Source organism: Ascaphus truei, chromosome 17, assembly GCF_040206685.1.
Source record: "Ascaphus truei isolate aAscTru1 chromosome 17, aAscTru1.hap1, whole genome shotgun sequence".
Classification (NCBI taxonomy): Eukaryota; Metazoa; Chordata; class Amphibia; order Anura; family Ascaphidae; genus Ascaphus; species Ascaphus truei.
In genome coordinates, this window is record NC_134499.1 from 32202970 (window position 1) to 32218798 (window position 15829).

The 15829-nt window shown below is 48.9% G+C and overlaps 2 protein-coding genes across 3 annotated transcripts; both read left to right on the plus strand.

Annotated features, from left to right (window-relative positions):
• Positions 1-242: 242 nt before the first annotated feature.
• On the plus strand, positions 243-6921 carry SEC13 (SEC13 homolog, nuclear pore and COPII component). Its single transcript, XM_075574670.1, has 9 exons — positions 243-403; positions 1399-1443; positions 1999-2114; positions 3476-3627; positions 3968-4101; positions 4391-4524; positions 5024-5144; positions 5560-5706; positions 6201-6921. Exons 1-9 carry the CDS (start codon positions 401-403, stop codon positions 6309-6311), a joined length of 963 nt encoding a protein of 320 aa, XP_075430785.1. The 5' UTR covers positions 243-400; the 3' UTR covers positions 6312-6921.
• A 1812-nt stretch (positions 6922-8733) lies between these two features.
• On the plus strand, positions 8734-14366 carry GHRL (ghrelin and obestatin prepropeptide). Of its 2 annotated transcripts, none has more exons than XM_075575106.1 (5): positions 8734-8853; positions 11811-11970; positions 12174-12281; positions 13803-13914; positions 14157-14366. In XM_075575106.1, exons 2-5 carry the CDS (start codon positions 11860-11862, stop codon positions 14177-14179), a joined length of 354 nt encoding a protein of 117 aa, XP_075431221.1. In that variant the 5' UTR covers positions 8734-8853; positions 11811-11859; the 3' UTR covers positions 14180-14366. The 2 variants fall into 2 exon arrangements, with proteins under 2 accessions (XP_075431221.1, XP_075431220.1); XM_075575105.1 differs by lacking the exon at positions 8734-8853 and adding an exon at positions 11160-11246.
• Positions 14367-15829: the final 1463 nt, after the last annotated feature.

Sequence of the window (15829 nt, forward strand, 5' to 3'; positions counted from 1 at the left end):
CTTTCACACTCTCTCCCCCACGCCTTTCACACTCTCTCCCCCCCCCTTTCACACTCTCTCCCCCCCCTTTCACACTCTCTCCCCCCCCTTTCACACTCTCTCCCCCCCAACCCTTTCACACTCTCTCCCCCCCACCCTTTCACTCTCCCCCCCACCCTTTCACACACCCCCTCCCCCACACCCCCGCCCCCCTCTTTTTCCTTGCCCCTTTTCCCCTTCCCCCTGTGCTGTATAAGAGTCCGGAACCCCGCACACACGGCGCCGTTTCCCAGTCTAACCCATGATCTCTATGAGTGACTGCCCGGGCCGGAAGCAGCGCTGCACCACCGGAAGTGCCCGGAGAGCCAGCAGAGAACCTGCAGGGAAAAGCCACGTCTGAGGGAGAGGGAGGACCGGGATCATGGTGAGTGGCGCCTCACACTCACATCACTGAGCGAGGCTGCTCCTCCTGAGTGACACTCACTGAGCGAGGCTGCCCTCCCTCCCCCTTAGCGACACTCACTATCACTGAGCGAGGCTGCCCCTCCCTCCCCCTGAGCGACACTCACTATCACTGAGCGAGGCTGCCCCTTCCTCCCCCTGAGTGACATTCACATCACTGAGCGAGGCTGCCCCTCCCTCCCCCTGAGTGACACTGCCCTTCCCCCTGAGTGACACTCACTATCACTGAGCGAGGCTGCGGCTCCCTCCCCCTGAGTGACACTCGCATCACTGAGCGAGGCTGCGCCTCCCTCCCCCTGAGTGACACTCGCATCACTGAGCGAGGCTGCGCCTCCCTCCCCCTGAGTGACACTCGCATCACTGAGCGAGGCTGCGCCTCCCTCCCCCTGAGTGACACTCGCATCACTGAACGAGGCTGCGCCTCCCTCCCCCTGAGTGACACTCGCATCACTGAACGAGGCTGCGCCTCCCTCCCCCTGAGTGACACTCGCATCACTGAGCGAGGCTGCGCCTCCCTCCCCTGAGTGACACTCATATCACTGATCGATGCTGCCCGTCCCTCCCCCTGAGTGACACTCACATCACTGAGCGAGGCTGCCCCCACCCTGCCCCCCCCCAAGTGACACTTGTTCACTGAGCTGCCCCCTCCCCCTGAGTGACACTCGTATGAGTCGCATCACTGAGCGAAGCTGCCCTCCTCTGATCTCTGCCTCCTCGCAATGAATGAGAAAGTTTCTATCACTCCAGTAAGGGATTAGTCAACGAGCCACGTCTCACCCTGGGGATTTGGAACAGCCATGTGTGGTGCGCAGGGGTCGGCGTGGGTGCACAGGGGTCGGCGCTGGCTATTTGTCAGGGTGCTCTCTGCATGCCACGGTTTTTTCCTTCGTTGTGCTCAGCTGGAAAAGCTCAGATACAAAGTTGCATGAATACTGACATCTCTCTCTTTCATCACAGGTGTCGGTAATAAACACGGTGGACACGTCCCACGAGGACATGATTGTGAGTATCACATTGTGTATGTTACCTACCTCGAGTTCTCTCTCTTCCCATCTCTATTTACGCCTTCGTATATAAACTATCTCTGTTTACATGAATACAAGGGTTGTAGCTCCCTTGGGCCCAGAGAGGATGCGTTGTATTGCGATTCCTCCCATACCCATATATCTGTGTAGGATTGGGCAGTAACACATTGTTATTGTGAGACAATGTTGAAACATGTATCACAACCAACACTGATCCGCCTCCCCCACTCTTCCTTGTGTCGCCAGCCTCCACCTCTTTTTATTTTTAGATTGTAAGCTCTTCGTTGCAGGGACCCCCTTTCCTTTCGTCAGATTACTTTGAAGTGCTATTTTTGAAGGCAATGGATGTATCTTCACGCTGGGCAGAGGTTGGCTGCATTACATACTGACAGTACATGTGTGTATGAGTCCTGTAGAAGCGGTCTACATGTGAGCTGTTAATATGCATCATACAGGAGCTGTGATCGGGTCTGACCCTGGTTTGCTGCTGGGAGATGTTTTCGGTTTTATAACCCGTGCGGTCTCCTTTCAGCACGATGCTCAGATGGATTATTACGGCACCCGTTTGGCTACCTGCTCCTCCGACAGATCCGTGAAAATCTTTGATGTGAAGAACGGAGGGCAGATCCTTATTGCCGACCTGCGGGGGTGAGTCATATGGGAGCTGGGCTCGTTCTGAGGTTCTGGCCCAGCACACACAGGTCAGATACACAAAGGATAACGGCCAATACATTACGTCTCCTGTCCCCGTTTTCCACACAGGTGTCTTCCAAATCTTGCATTGTTCCTAAACCTTTGTGTCACAGTAACAGATTATAACATAGACCAGTGATTCCCAACCAGGCTACTTGAAGCACTCTCAGGGGTTCCTCCTACGGACCACTGATCCCCCCCCCCCCCCTGTAGGGTGGATTGAGTGAGAGTGGGGTAATTGACGGAAGGTAGGGGCGAGTGAGAGAAGAGAGGGGGGCAGGAGGGAGTAAGAGTGAGACGCAAGGGATAAATACATGGGAGGGGGGAGAGTTAGTGAGATGGATGGGAGAGAAATACATGGGTAGAGGGTGGGAAATAGAGGTGGCTCGTGAGGTATGAAATGTTGGGACTGACCCCTGTCGAACCTAATATGTGTCAGCCAGATAGGGGTTCCCCGAGATTTTTCGAAATACTTCAAGGGTTCCTCCAAACAAAAAAGGTTGGGAATCACTGACTTAGACTGTGTGGTTGAACTGCTTGTTATGTCTGAGGATACTATTCTAAAGAGGTTTGCTTAAATGTCTAAATACCCAGCACATCTGATGGCAAAAGGGTTTTTGGGATATTTGTTAAAATGAAATATATTTTTAATCACGTGCCTGGATGAGTGTTTCCTGCTATGTCGGTCATCCAGGGAATATGTCGGGAGCAGACTAGAAAGGGCTGTATTTTCTGGATAAACACCACACCAGGCTTTATTTGCATCAATGTCCTTAATTAAACGGTACCTGGAACTAATATAAGGCACTTTCGTAAAAGCCAAATGCAGAACAGAAGGGGCCCGCAGTGTACTCCGCACATTACAAACAGTACAGTGAATTCTAATACAATAAGCGCAACAAAGTTAAACAATAGGAACGCGAATCTGTGCCCCAGGAAGCTTACAATCTAGGTGGAATGTTGGGAGACTTGCAGAAGTGCAGTAGATGACAATGCTTTGCCACAATGGTTGGTAGGAGCGATTGTAGGATAGAAGCTATTGGAATGCTTCATTTAAAAGGCAACTTTTAAGGTCTGAATAAACAGCTGTGAATTCAAAGCTAAATTGAGCTGTGACTTCCACCTCATTGGGCCTGTCGGCAACAGCCTGGGGATCCACAACTGTGGTTATTGGGTATCATTAATGTTGCAGATCAGAGATCTGGAACCCCCCTCCTGCCCAGAAGTCTATGTTGGTCTCGTGCTATAGCACGCTTACCCCTGCAGTATGGCTCTCTTCTGCCCTCCCTTTAGGTTTGTTGTCTGTATGTTTTTAGGCACGAGGGTCCGGTGTGGCAGGTCGCGTGGGCCCATCCCATGTACGGGAATATCCTGGCCTCCTGCTCGTACGATCGGAAAGTGCTGATCTGGAAGGAAGAAAGTGGAACCTGGGACAAGACGTACGAGTACCCGGGACACGACTCCTCGGGTAACACCTCTTTGTTGTAGTCTTCACTTCCCTTCAAACAGCAATCTCCTCTATGGGATTGTTAAATGATTGCTGTAACGCCGTGCAATCAGGAGGTATACCGTAACCCAAAATAAACCACAAGAGAAATATTACAAAGTATATTTATTCGTAAACCAAGAAGCCCCAGTGCAGATCCCATAGGACAATTTATTTAGTTCTGTGTTCCTCCCCTCCCGCTATGCTGCCTTTACTTCTCCTATTGGCGGATTCTGTGCTGGGTCTCTGGTTATTGCATGGTTTAAGGAGAGTCCCAAGCTCTGCGCTGTCGCCAACGTGGTCTTGTTACCTTCTTGCACAGTTAACTCCGTGTGCTGGGCCCCTCATGATTTCGGGCTGATGCTGGTGTGCGGCAGCTCGGACGGCGCCATCTCTCTGCTCACCTACACCGGAGACGGCCCCTGGGAGGTGAAGAAGATCAGCAACGCGCACACGGTGAGGCCAGGCATCGCTTCCATCTGCCTGCGGAGATTTCCTGGCAATCGGTCTCTTAACCCTTTTTTTGCTGCGACCTGCTACGCATGGCGCACTGAAAGGGTTAACCTCTCCAGAGGGAACCATTGCAAAGATAGATCTATATATCTCTCTATCCTCTGCCAGAGAGGAGGGTAAATGTTTCCATAACTCGGCCTGTAATCCAGACCCCTCCCATCTGTGGGATAACCATTTGTGCTGAGCTTTTCACTAATGGTGCACCATGTCTTTCCCTGTGGCCCGTGCGCAGATTGGCTGTAACGCGGTGAGCTGGGCTCCTTCCGTGGTCCCCGGCAGCCTCGTGGATCAGCCATCCGGACAGAAACCCAATTATGTCAAGAGATTCGTGTCCGGTGGCTGTGACAACCTGGTGAAGATCTGGAGGTAAATCTGAGAACTGGGGGTGAGAATAACATGGGGTGTCCTTATTGCTTTAATTCTGCGGTGGTATGCAGCACAGTGCTTCAGCTACACACAATCTGCAGTGCAGGGATTACCCCTTGGATGGTACAGACTGTTTGGTGATGTAAGTGGAAATAGGGCCCTGAAGGTAGAATGAGGTTAGCTCTGTGAGCCTCTTTATTTAGGAAGGGCAGTGCATAGTTTTGCAGACATGTCATTGTGGTGCCCGGGGCACAGGGAGATCAGTGTTTTGCCCAAGGAGCGGGACACTGGTATATGAACCGGGTTCACCCACTTCAAAGGCACCGACATTACCACTGCGCTTCTCCTTCAGCCCATTAATTATTAGCATTATTAAACGATGTTCGGTTATTAAATCAGTAAGTCGGCCGGGTGCTATCCGTGGTCAGCCACGGGGGCTTCCCACCCCAGGTTCGGTTTGGGATTTCTTCTGAATGCCGCTTCCCTGCTCTTTCCTTAGGGAGGAGGACGGTCAGTGGAAGGAGGATCGGAAGCTGGAAGCTCACAGTGACTGGGTGCGGGACGTGGCCTGGGCTCCCTCCATCGGTCTCCCCACCAGCACCATAGCCAGCTGCTCCCAGGTATGCGCAGCGTGAGGCGGCCTGTCTCCATTCCCATCTGCAAATGACATCAGAGAGCAACATCTTCTACGTCAGGGGTGCGCAACCTGGGGAGACCCCCCCTTTCCTTAGATATTTTTGGAGGGGCATGGCGGTTACAGAGGCCCCGCGCTCTTCCCCAAGGCATTTAATTGCCGGGGGACCGCACATGGCCTCTAACTTCACTTACCGTGATTCAGCCGGCTTTGGGCAAGGCGTTGCATGGGCCATGTGGCATCATGACACCGGCACTAAGGTGAAGGGGTGGGGGAGAGCAGGGGGGCGCAGCACCAGGAGTCTGCGCACCCCTGTTCTACATGAAACAGATCTGTCCCGTGCTTAACCCATTAGCCGCCCCTGTCCCGCTCCTCCTAACGAGCCCTTGTTCCTCTCGCAGGACGGCCGAGTTTACATCTGGACGTGCGACGACGCTGCCGCCAACTCCTGGAACCCGAAACTGCTGCACAAGTTCAACGACGTGGTCTGGCACGTGAGCTGGTCCATTACGGCAAACATCCTGGCCGTGTCTGGGGGGGATAACAAGGTGCGTGCCACGTGTGTTGTGGGGGGGGGGGGGCGGAATGGGGGTTATACGAAGATACAGCATGCGATTAGTGTGTCCGACACCGGAATCCGTAGATTCCCTGCGGTCACGTAATAGGCAGGTGCCTATAACACAATTTTAGCCTAAATAAAGCACTATTCTAAAAACATTAATACTGTATGTGGGACCCTGTCCCATAAACATTACAAGGGTTGTTTTGGGAGCCAAGATTTCAGTGTCTGCGGTATCCTGCTGGTTAATAGTTGGCGCACTCCTTGTATAAAACTTGTCCCGTGTCCAGATGAGGAATGTGTCCCTAAACCTCCAGCTCTTTTAACCATGTGAGGAATAAGCACATGGAGCACAGTTGTGTTTGGAAACCAGTTTTGCTGCAGTAGGGTGGGGGTTGTAGCTCTTCAATGTCTTCTCGGTTACGCCTGCATCTTCGGCTCTTCTCTGATGTGCTTGTCCCTCCTCCTGTGCCCCTTTTACAGGTGACCCTATGGAAGGAGTCGGTGGACGGGCTGTGGGTTTGCATCAGCGATGTCAACAAGGGTCAGGGAGCAGTATCTGCAGTGACGGAGGGGCAGCAGAACGAGCAGTGACCGCTCGGCGGGAAGCATCATGAGCCGGATGACAAGTCTACTTTCTGTCCTAGTCCCCTCCCTGCCAAGCTGTGGCAGTGGAAAGGTTAACTTTTTGCACATGATTGTTAACCCCTTTACTTCCACAAAGGACCATGTAGTGACACATTGGGAAAAGGGAGGAACAAAACCTGTTATTGCAGTGGCTGGGTTTGCCCCCGACGGGGCAGATTACGCTAGGGTTTTGTGTTTCTGCCCCTTTGACAGTAAAGGGCTTGGGTCATTTCCAGGGCTTTAAGCACCTTCGATCTGTTGGCCTTGGCTGTAACCGTTCTCTTACCCCTCGTTATGCACAAGTTCCAGCAGAAGTCTAACAGTCGGAGTATATTGTGCCCTGTAACAAAACAATGGAATGATACTGACCATATAATGTCTGCCAGTGACGTGTCACTACCCCAAAGATGTAAGTTGTTTATTTTTTCTCAGTACTTACAGATATTTTGACAACAGAATGAATCTATACCCTGCAAATAATCCCTTTAATTCTACATTTTTAGCCCGATTCTTTGTGCATTTTTTTTTTTAATTATATGGAAAAATAATAATTTGAATAAAATATTGAACACCAGGAGCTGATGTGTCAGTGACTTCTGCATGTTTAGATCTCCAGGGTAAGTGTCATGGTATTATACTGCCTAATCAATAAACACATTTTTTTGTATACATCATACATTTCACATATTGCCTCTTTCAAACTGCTGTCATCAGGTGATGGTTCCAGATTCAACCAAAACACCAAGGAGGCAGACATTACAAAGATGCAGCATGGCGGATTCCTCTCTGACAGCCATGGGAGGAACAACTGAAACTGTTACTGCGGAATGAACAAAGTTATTTGATATAATTACATAGTGAAGAGCCTGACATTAGAAACGTGGGCGCTTGTGAAGATCAGTTGCATCCATGCTGTAGTTTCAAGCTCTGCTTCACAATACATCCAGCAATAATCCTGCATGTACATACCAATCACATGATTAACATGTATCAGCATTGAAACAATCTGCTCTATAAAAGTAAGCATGCAACTTCTGGATGGGTTTCATCAGAACCAAGCTACACAAACTATATCATACAGGCGGTGCCAACGCCAGTCCTGAAGGGCCACCAACAGGTCAGGTTTCAGAATATCCCTGCTTCAGTCTTTGACTTGACCTGTTGGTGGCCCTTCAAGACTGGAATTGGCCATACCTGCTGTAATGCATGAACCGGTAATGTACAAGATCTGTGCAGTTATAGTGGCCCAATAAAAGGTGTAGCAGCTTGCCAGAAACCCTGCTTTCCTGTGTCTGTCCGCCCCAACCTGGCTGCCTAGTATATCTCCCCTGAAGACACTAACATGAGCATGCACCACCCAAATCCTCACAGCACATCCTAATAACATTGCCACCCCCAGGATCAGAGATCTGAAACCGCAGGTCCCCCTTACTGATAGAAAAAGAAATACATTTAACAAAATGTTTCTGAGGATAATCTCTTCCCTGGTACATCAGAGACAGACCAGTTCCTGCAGGGGTGCTCAACTTCAATCCTCAAGCCCCCCACCAACAGGTCAGGTTTTCAGGATATCCCAGCTTCAGAACTGGTGGCTCAATCAGAGGCCCAGTCTTTCCCTGTACTGAAGCTGGGATATCCTGAAAACCTGACCTGTTGGTGGGGAGCTTGAGGACTGGAGTTGGGCCCCCCTGAGTTACAATGCTTCTACACAAAGAATACAAAGTAGCACCGTAAATAGGATCAGACAATTTAAAATAAAAAAAAACCATAATTAACCTATTGAGCTCAGGAGGCTTGGAATAGGTCTCACAGTGAGGCCCCCACTCACACTGTCATGCAGCTGAAGCATTGAGGATAAAGCGTAATAATTATCTCCCAGGAGTTAGCAAATATATGGTACCCGGTCATCATATTCCAGATAACCTCCTGCTCACAGACATATTACATCTGAGCAGGAGATGGATTTTTTTATTTGTCGTAGTGGTGGCGTAATGATTTCTGCACGGTGACGAGCGATTGTGCCCTTGGTACTGCACGGTGACGAGCGATTGTGCCCTTTGTACTGCACGGTGACGAGCGATTGTGCCCTTGGTACTGCACGCTTACAAATAACGCCGTTAAAGGCCGCGCCAAACTTGCATTGTTTAAATTCATGTGCGCGTGTAATGGTAAAAATATACTAAGCCCCGAGTAACCCCCTGGTCTCTGGTTTTAAGGAATTGATCCGATTGGCTGTGAAGCTTGCCCGTCACCAGATAACCGCTCACATTGGGTCCCTGGGATAGGTCTCCCGCCCCCGCTGGAGTAAAACGTGTCCTCCCTCCTCTTCCTCCTTTATTGTTTCATTATTAGTAACTTAAAGGTAATAATCCCCTCCCTGCTGGAGTCTACTTCATGTTGCTTAACCCCTTGTTTGCTACACTGCAAAGTTTAGTGCAGGGGTGGCCAACTCCAGTCCTCAAGGACCACCAACAGGGCAGGTTTTCAAGATATCCCTGCTTCAGCACAGGTAGGGCAGTGTTCAACTGAACCACTGATTGAGCTGATTCTTAACTGATGCAGTCTGTCACTTTAACTCAGGGGTGTCCAACTCCAGTCCTGAAGGGCCACCAACAGGCCAGGTATTAGGGATATCCCTGCTTCAGCACTGGTGGATCAATCATTCTGAATGAGACACCTGTGCTGAAGCAGGGATATCCTTAAAACCTGACATGTTGGTGATGCTTGAGGACGGGAGTTGGAGACGTGAACCACTCACGTGACGCAGCCGTTGCGCGACAAAATCAAATATTTTGTCTGCTCGGCAATCGCGCGCTCTATGGCCAGCCTCAGAGGCACAGCCTTTTGTTTGTGCCGCGTGCGCCAAGTATGGACGCGGCCTAAGACGCACCTTTTTTCCACATTTTAACATGGCTGAAATCGGGATGCGTCTTAGAATCGATGTCTTTGAAAAAAAAAAAAAAACCAGGCTGCGGGGGGAGAATTTCTATAGCTTTAGGCTGAGTTCATAGAGACTGCGGCCGTGCTGAGGCGCGCGGAGGCTGAGGGAAAGCGGGTGCTTTCCCTGGCCTTATTGCGCGCGCCGTCCGGGGGCGTGTCTGGGGGCGGGCCAGTGACGTCACGGAGCTGGTTCGCCCTCATTGGGCGAACCGTTCACGTGACCGGCCCTGTGCTCCCCTCAGCACCAAAACCTAAATTGAGCTGTCTCCTCCGCACGCCTGCGGAAGCGCCTCCTAAAGCCGTCCCTCATAAAGGGTGCCGGGGGTAAGTCCGTTGCCTCAGCGCGGCTCAGCGGCTAAGCGCTGACCATGCCCGCGGCCTTCGGCAGCAGGGACAGCAAGTCTAGCTAGATCTGTATATATAATTCCTTGTTCAGCAGCCCTTCACTTAAATCAAACCCCATGTTTTAATCAGTATCTGGTGATACAGTGTTTAGCTGAATACTTACTTATTAGGCAGCCTTATTAGCCCTTTGAGACTTGGCTAAACATTTCACACGGAATCAAATTTTGGGATAAAACACTTAACCAAACTCCCTTCTCTAAGGACCTCTAATTTCATTTTTTTCCGCTATCCCTGCAGGCGCACGTGTGGTGCTTAATCAGTGTATTAATCATATTGTAGCATTTTCTTTTTTCCCCCCCCGAAAATTGTAATGAAATAAATGGTGCGTTTTACAACCGATGGCGCCTTAGAATCGAGGAAATTCGGAAGTTTGGTTCCATGCAGGATAGAGACAGGCTTTATTACATGAAAAAAGTACAACTGAACAACAAACCTATGGGATGTCAAAAGCTCGGTACACTATCATCTCATCCATGCAGAACCCTAATGAACATCCATTAAATAAACACCACTTTTAAAATCAAATATTGAATTTCCGCCTGCAGTGCAAACACTCCCGCAGTATTAGAACACTGTATGTGTGAATGGGGTCAGGGTAGCCGTCAGAAGGCTTCTATCCTGGAGAAACCAGTTTAGTTTCAGGAACTTTGAAGTAAAGACGACCAGCCTAATAATGTCACAAATACAATGTAACGCTGCCAGGCTGCTGAACCAGCACAACACGTCACCTTCACACGTTCCCCCGGTCATTTAACAACACTGCAGCGAAGCTGAGAACCGTGTGACCTCATAGCTCTTATCTCTTAGTATTTTATCAGCGTCCGACTAATACAAAGGTAATGTGAAGGCGACAGCATCTCCGGCTCAGGGACAGAAACGACAAGCACACACATTGTAAGCACACACATTCCAGTGTTGGACACCAGTGACAATGGATGAACAAGATATGAATCTGGGAGTCAGAATTTCACCCCCATTTATTTCCCCATCAGGATTCGTTTCTCAGGAGACTGAAGCGTGAAATGCATTTAAATACCATTGTAAATCAACACACTTCGATTATTTAAAGATAACGAACATTCTGAATTTCTATAAATACGGCGCGGCTCTGACAGGGGGAGAAACGTCCTGCGGGGTTCATCGTGTAAGTGTTAGATTTTGACGGCTATGACGGGGGGATAAACGTCCTGCGGGGTTCATCGTGTCAGTGTTAGATTTTCACGGCTCTGACGGGGGGAGAAACGTCCTGCGGGGTTCATCGTGTCAGTGTTAGATTTTCACGGCTCTGACGGGGGGAGAAACGTCCTGCGGGGTTCATCGTGTAAGTGTTAGATTTTCACGGCTCTGACGGGGGCAGAAACGTCCTGCGGGGTTCATCGTGTAAGTGTTAGATTTTCACGGCTCTGACAGGGGGAGAAACGTCCTGCGGGGTTCATCGTGTAAGTGTTAGATTTTCACGGCTCTGACGGGGGCAGAAACGTCCTGCGGGGTTCATCGTGTAAGTGTTAGATTTTCACGGCTCTGACAGGGGGAGAAACGTCCTGCGGGGTTCATCGTGTCAGTGTTAGATTTTCACGGCTCCTCTACAAAAAAATTTACTGCTTAATTCAGAGGTGGCCAACTGCAGTCCTCAAGGGTTAACAACAGGTCAGGTTTTAAGGATATCCCTGCTTCAGCACAGGTGGCTCAATCAGTGGCTCAGTCTTTGACTGAGCCACTGATTGAGACATGTGCTGAAGCAGGGATATCCTAAAAACCTGTCCTGTTGGTGGTTCTTGAGGACTGGAGTTGACTTCCCCTAGCTTTATTTATCTGGTTATATTTTGTGAATTTGATGCTGGCCCGAGATACATCCTGCAGGACTAGGGGAGATCTCTCCGACCCTTTACAAGAGGGAAGCTGTACAGGCCGCTGCTCTGTGATAGAAATCTGGCCTGCGGGTGCCTGTAACTCATTGTATCAAGTACATCAGTATGGGACCTGCTTAGAAACATACAATAGATATTTAAGAGCCGCGTCACACTGCACGCACTGCACGCACTGCACGCGCTGCACACGCTGCACACGCTGCACGCACTGCACACGCTGCACGATTAAGAGCTGTGTTTTCATTTTTTTCAGTTTGCTACCTGATCCAACGTTTGAAGATCCATAAAAGATCCGCTTTGCGATGTTTGCCCGTGGCGCTGTGTGTGGGGTCGTCCTGCTGTGCCTCCTCTGGACGGAGTACACCGAAGCCGGATCCAGCTTCCTCAGCCCAGCAGATCTGCAGAAGGCCTCAGTAAACGTTCTATCTCAGTCTGATTCACAATTATTAGGGGGGGGGGGCATTTATCGCTGATATTAACAAAATATGTTTTCCATTTCTGCGTGCTGCATTTTCCAGCACCGCCCAAATACCCCTGCGCTGTACCACGGCTTCCAATGTACGTTGGGAAGAACCACGGATGACTTGTAATTGACCATTTCTGTCACTTGTTACAGCAAAAGCGGCCACCCAAAAAGGTGACCAACAACCCGCACCGGAGAGAGGCAGCCGACCCCTGGGACAGTCCCGAGGACCCACTCGCCGGAGACCAGAGCGAGATCAGGGTTTGTATCTCTTCCAAGCTTTGCCTGTAGACAGCTCAGTCTGTGTGCACAGCCACACTTACTTACAATGGTGCAAAAACCCAGCAGCACTTCGGTGATCTCAGTACAGGGACACAGGCGAAACCATATGACTGAGTTGCAGGACGGCGTGCGGTTCCCAAGGCCATTTAATTAGCGCAAATAAATATTGTGTCTTAAAGCAGCAATATTACTTTCTCCCGTTTTGTACATGTAAAGCATGTGATGTATAAATTCTACATTCTCACCTAAGTTGGCAATTGTGTGGTGCTCCTGTTATAAATCTGTAAAAATCCTGACAGTGTGCTTAACTAAATGGCCGCCTTCTAACTATGCTGCAGTATGGGAAATGCTGCAGCTGATATGTAACATTATATTACTAAGTGTAACACATTGTATATTACTCTTAACGCTGTAACAATAGTCTGTTTGGAGCACAGCAACAGATCTGTCTGTGATACTTTGTTGCCAAAGGGCAGAGCTCAAAGAGGTGTGTGCGAGAGCCTGTTTCAAAAGAGGAAGTGGATATGACTTTCTAAATGGATGCTGTAGCAACCACAGATTCAGCAGTACATTAAAATAATGGCATTAGGAGTTTAAAAAAAAAATGCACAGTATTATCTAACAGGCAAATTCTGTAGAAATGAAGCACAGCGACAACAGGACAAAAAACAGAGGATCATCCCCGGGTAACTCCCGTTAAAAAAAAATCAGATTTATTAAGCTCACATGGACAGCTTGCACAGATAAAGGCAGGGGGCGCTAAATGCATAGGTGTTTTATCACGTTTGATATGGCAGGGGGCGCTAAATGCATAGGTGTTTTATCACGTTTGATATGGCAGGGGGCGCTAAATGCATAGGTGTTTTATCACGTTTGATGTGGCAGGGGGCGCGAAATGCGTAGGTGTTTTATCTGTGCAAGCTTAATAAAGTCTTTGACTGAGCCACTGATTGAGCCACCTGTGCTGAAGCAGGGATATCCTGAGACCCTGATCTGTTGGTGGCCCTCGAGAACTGTAGTTGGCTAGCCCCATCTTAGGGCCTCATTCTGTCTACGCCAAAGTGGCAGAAAGCCCCAACTGGGTTAAATGGGAATTTCCAGCTGAACGTATTACAAACGCCACTTTCGGCGCCCATAGAATAATGCAGAAATACCCCAGAGAAGCCTATTTGCATATATCTTGCTTCCTACTCTTAAAAAATAATAATTATATATTTATATAAAAATAATGGGGTTCTTAATTCTACAGTATCTGACCTCATGGTAACCTCAGACTGCCCTGTGCCCTAGAGAGGCTTCCATTTTGATCTCCCGGGCACTTAATACTGTATATTACCTGCTCCGATTTCCTGAACAAAGCATTAGATTAAAAAAGAAAAGAAAAACATTCCCTGAAAGGGCAAGAAGAGATATTTTAAATCAACAAAGAAATACAAATAGTAAATCAGAGTGGACGGCTGCTTTTGCGTCAAACTAAACCATATTTTCTGCACTTTATAGTTTAAAATTCCCTTGGATATGAATCTGAAGATGACAGCGGAACAATTCCGGCAGCAGACGGACGCCATACAGAAGATATTACTTGGATTCCTGTCTCTGAATCCGTCTCAAGGTAACGGGCGATTTCTGGAGGCGTTTGCAGGCGGCGGGGGCTTTGAAAAAGACGTCTGCATATTTTTATCCTTCTAGTGCCAAAAAAACGTATTCATCGCGTCACAAAGACCGACTGGCTGTAGGGAAATAGGTTTCTCAAACACAATGGGGAAGTGATATCAGCTTTAGTTCCAGTCCACGCAGTGTTTCGTAAAGACGGGGGGGCGGTGTAACAATGTCCTGTATTGTATTTCCCCTCAGATCTACAAGACGGAAATGAATAATCCCAAAGCGTTACCGAAACCTCCAGCCCTGAGACTCTGCTCTCTTCCCTTTGTTACTCAGTACTTACTGCTGGGAGATGCTAAGTTAGACCGCTTGCTGATTAATACCCTCTGCAACCCTTCCCTCCCAGCGATAAAACATTTCGCACACGTCAGTGAAATAAAGGACATGTTTACAAGCAAGAAAGTTCGTGTTTTGTTTTTTTATTGCTTCATTCACATGCCTTGTAACCAGTGCCGGACTTACGCATAAACTAACTAAGCTACAGCTTGCAGTGTTTTTCAACCAGGCTTCCTAATAACTCTTGAGTTTCCAGGGTATCCCTGAAGGGTTCCCTGCAATTTTCAGGTCATGTGAAAACTGTACCAAATACCAAAGAAGGATTTACAATGCATCAGATCTCAGACGCGCTGTTAGAGAGGGTTGGGGTTCCTTACAATGCATCTGATCTCAGACGCGCTGTTAGAGAGGGTTGGGGTTCCTTACAATGCATCTGATCTCAGACGCGCTGTTAGAGAGGGTTGGGGTTCCTTACAATGCATCTGATCTCAGACGCGCTGTTAGAGAGGGTTGGGGTTCCTTACAATGCATCTGATCTCAGACGCGCTATTAGAGAGGGTTGGGGTTCCTTACAATGCATCTGATCTCAGACGCGCTGTTAGAGAGGGTTGGGGTTCCTTACAATGCATCTGATCTCAGGCGCACTATTAGCGAGGGTTGGGGTTCCCCATAATTTCACAATATAATTATAGGGTTCCCCAACAAAAAAAGTTGACAACCAGTGGCTCAAGGCCTCAAAACAGAAAAAATAAATCATTCATTTCAAGTTTTAAAATCGGATTCTCTATAAATATGGAAATTTTCCATCAGATGTGAGCCTAAGCCTCCGGTGCATCAAAAGTTTCAAACTTCGTGGCTTATCCTTTGAAGACATCTCAGTGACTTTGCTCTCCAAAAAAACCACGAAAAAAATGTTTTAGTATTAAAATGAATGTGATGGGCAAACAATGTCCAGTTTAGCTTTACACCAGGGATGCGCAAACTTTTTACCCTGCACCCCCCTGCCTGCTCTTCCCCATTGCTCGCGCCCTCCCCCCCCTTACCTTGGTATCAAGCGTCAAATGACGCTGCTGGTCATGTGATGTCACGTCAAATGACCACACGGCGTCATTTGATGACGCATCGCCCGAAGCCGCCCGAGTCAAGGTAAGCGAGTTACAGAGGCCTCGCATGGTCGCCCGGCATTTAATTTAAATTCTTTGTGGAAAAAGCGCGGGGCCTGTGTAACCGCCGTGCCTCCCCCCCAAAATGTTGCGCCGCCCTGCTTTACACTATCATCTTTGTATAGAACAACGCCAGTATCATGCTTTCATTCATTTCAGGTTTATCTTTTCAATGGTCAATTCAGTCAGAATAATACATCGATCTCTCATTTTTGGGGTCCTCTTAAATGTGACATAGCTTAGGGCAGCAGTGCTCAACTCCAGTCCCCAAGACCCCCCAACAGGTCAGGTTTTCAGGATATCCCTGCTTCAGCACAGGTGGCTCAATCAGTGGCTCAGTCTTCTTTGACTGGCCAACTCCAGTCCACAAGGGTCACCAACAGATCAGGGTTTACGGACATCCCTGCTTCAGCACAGGTGGCTCAA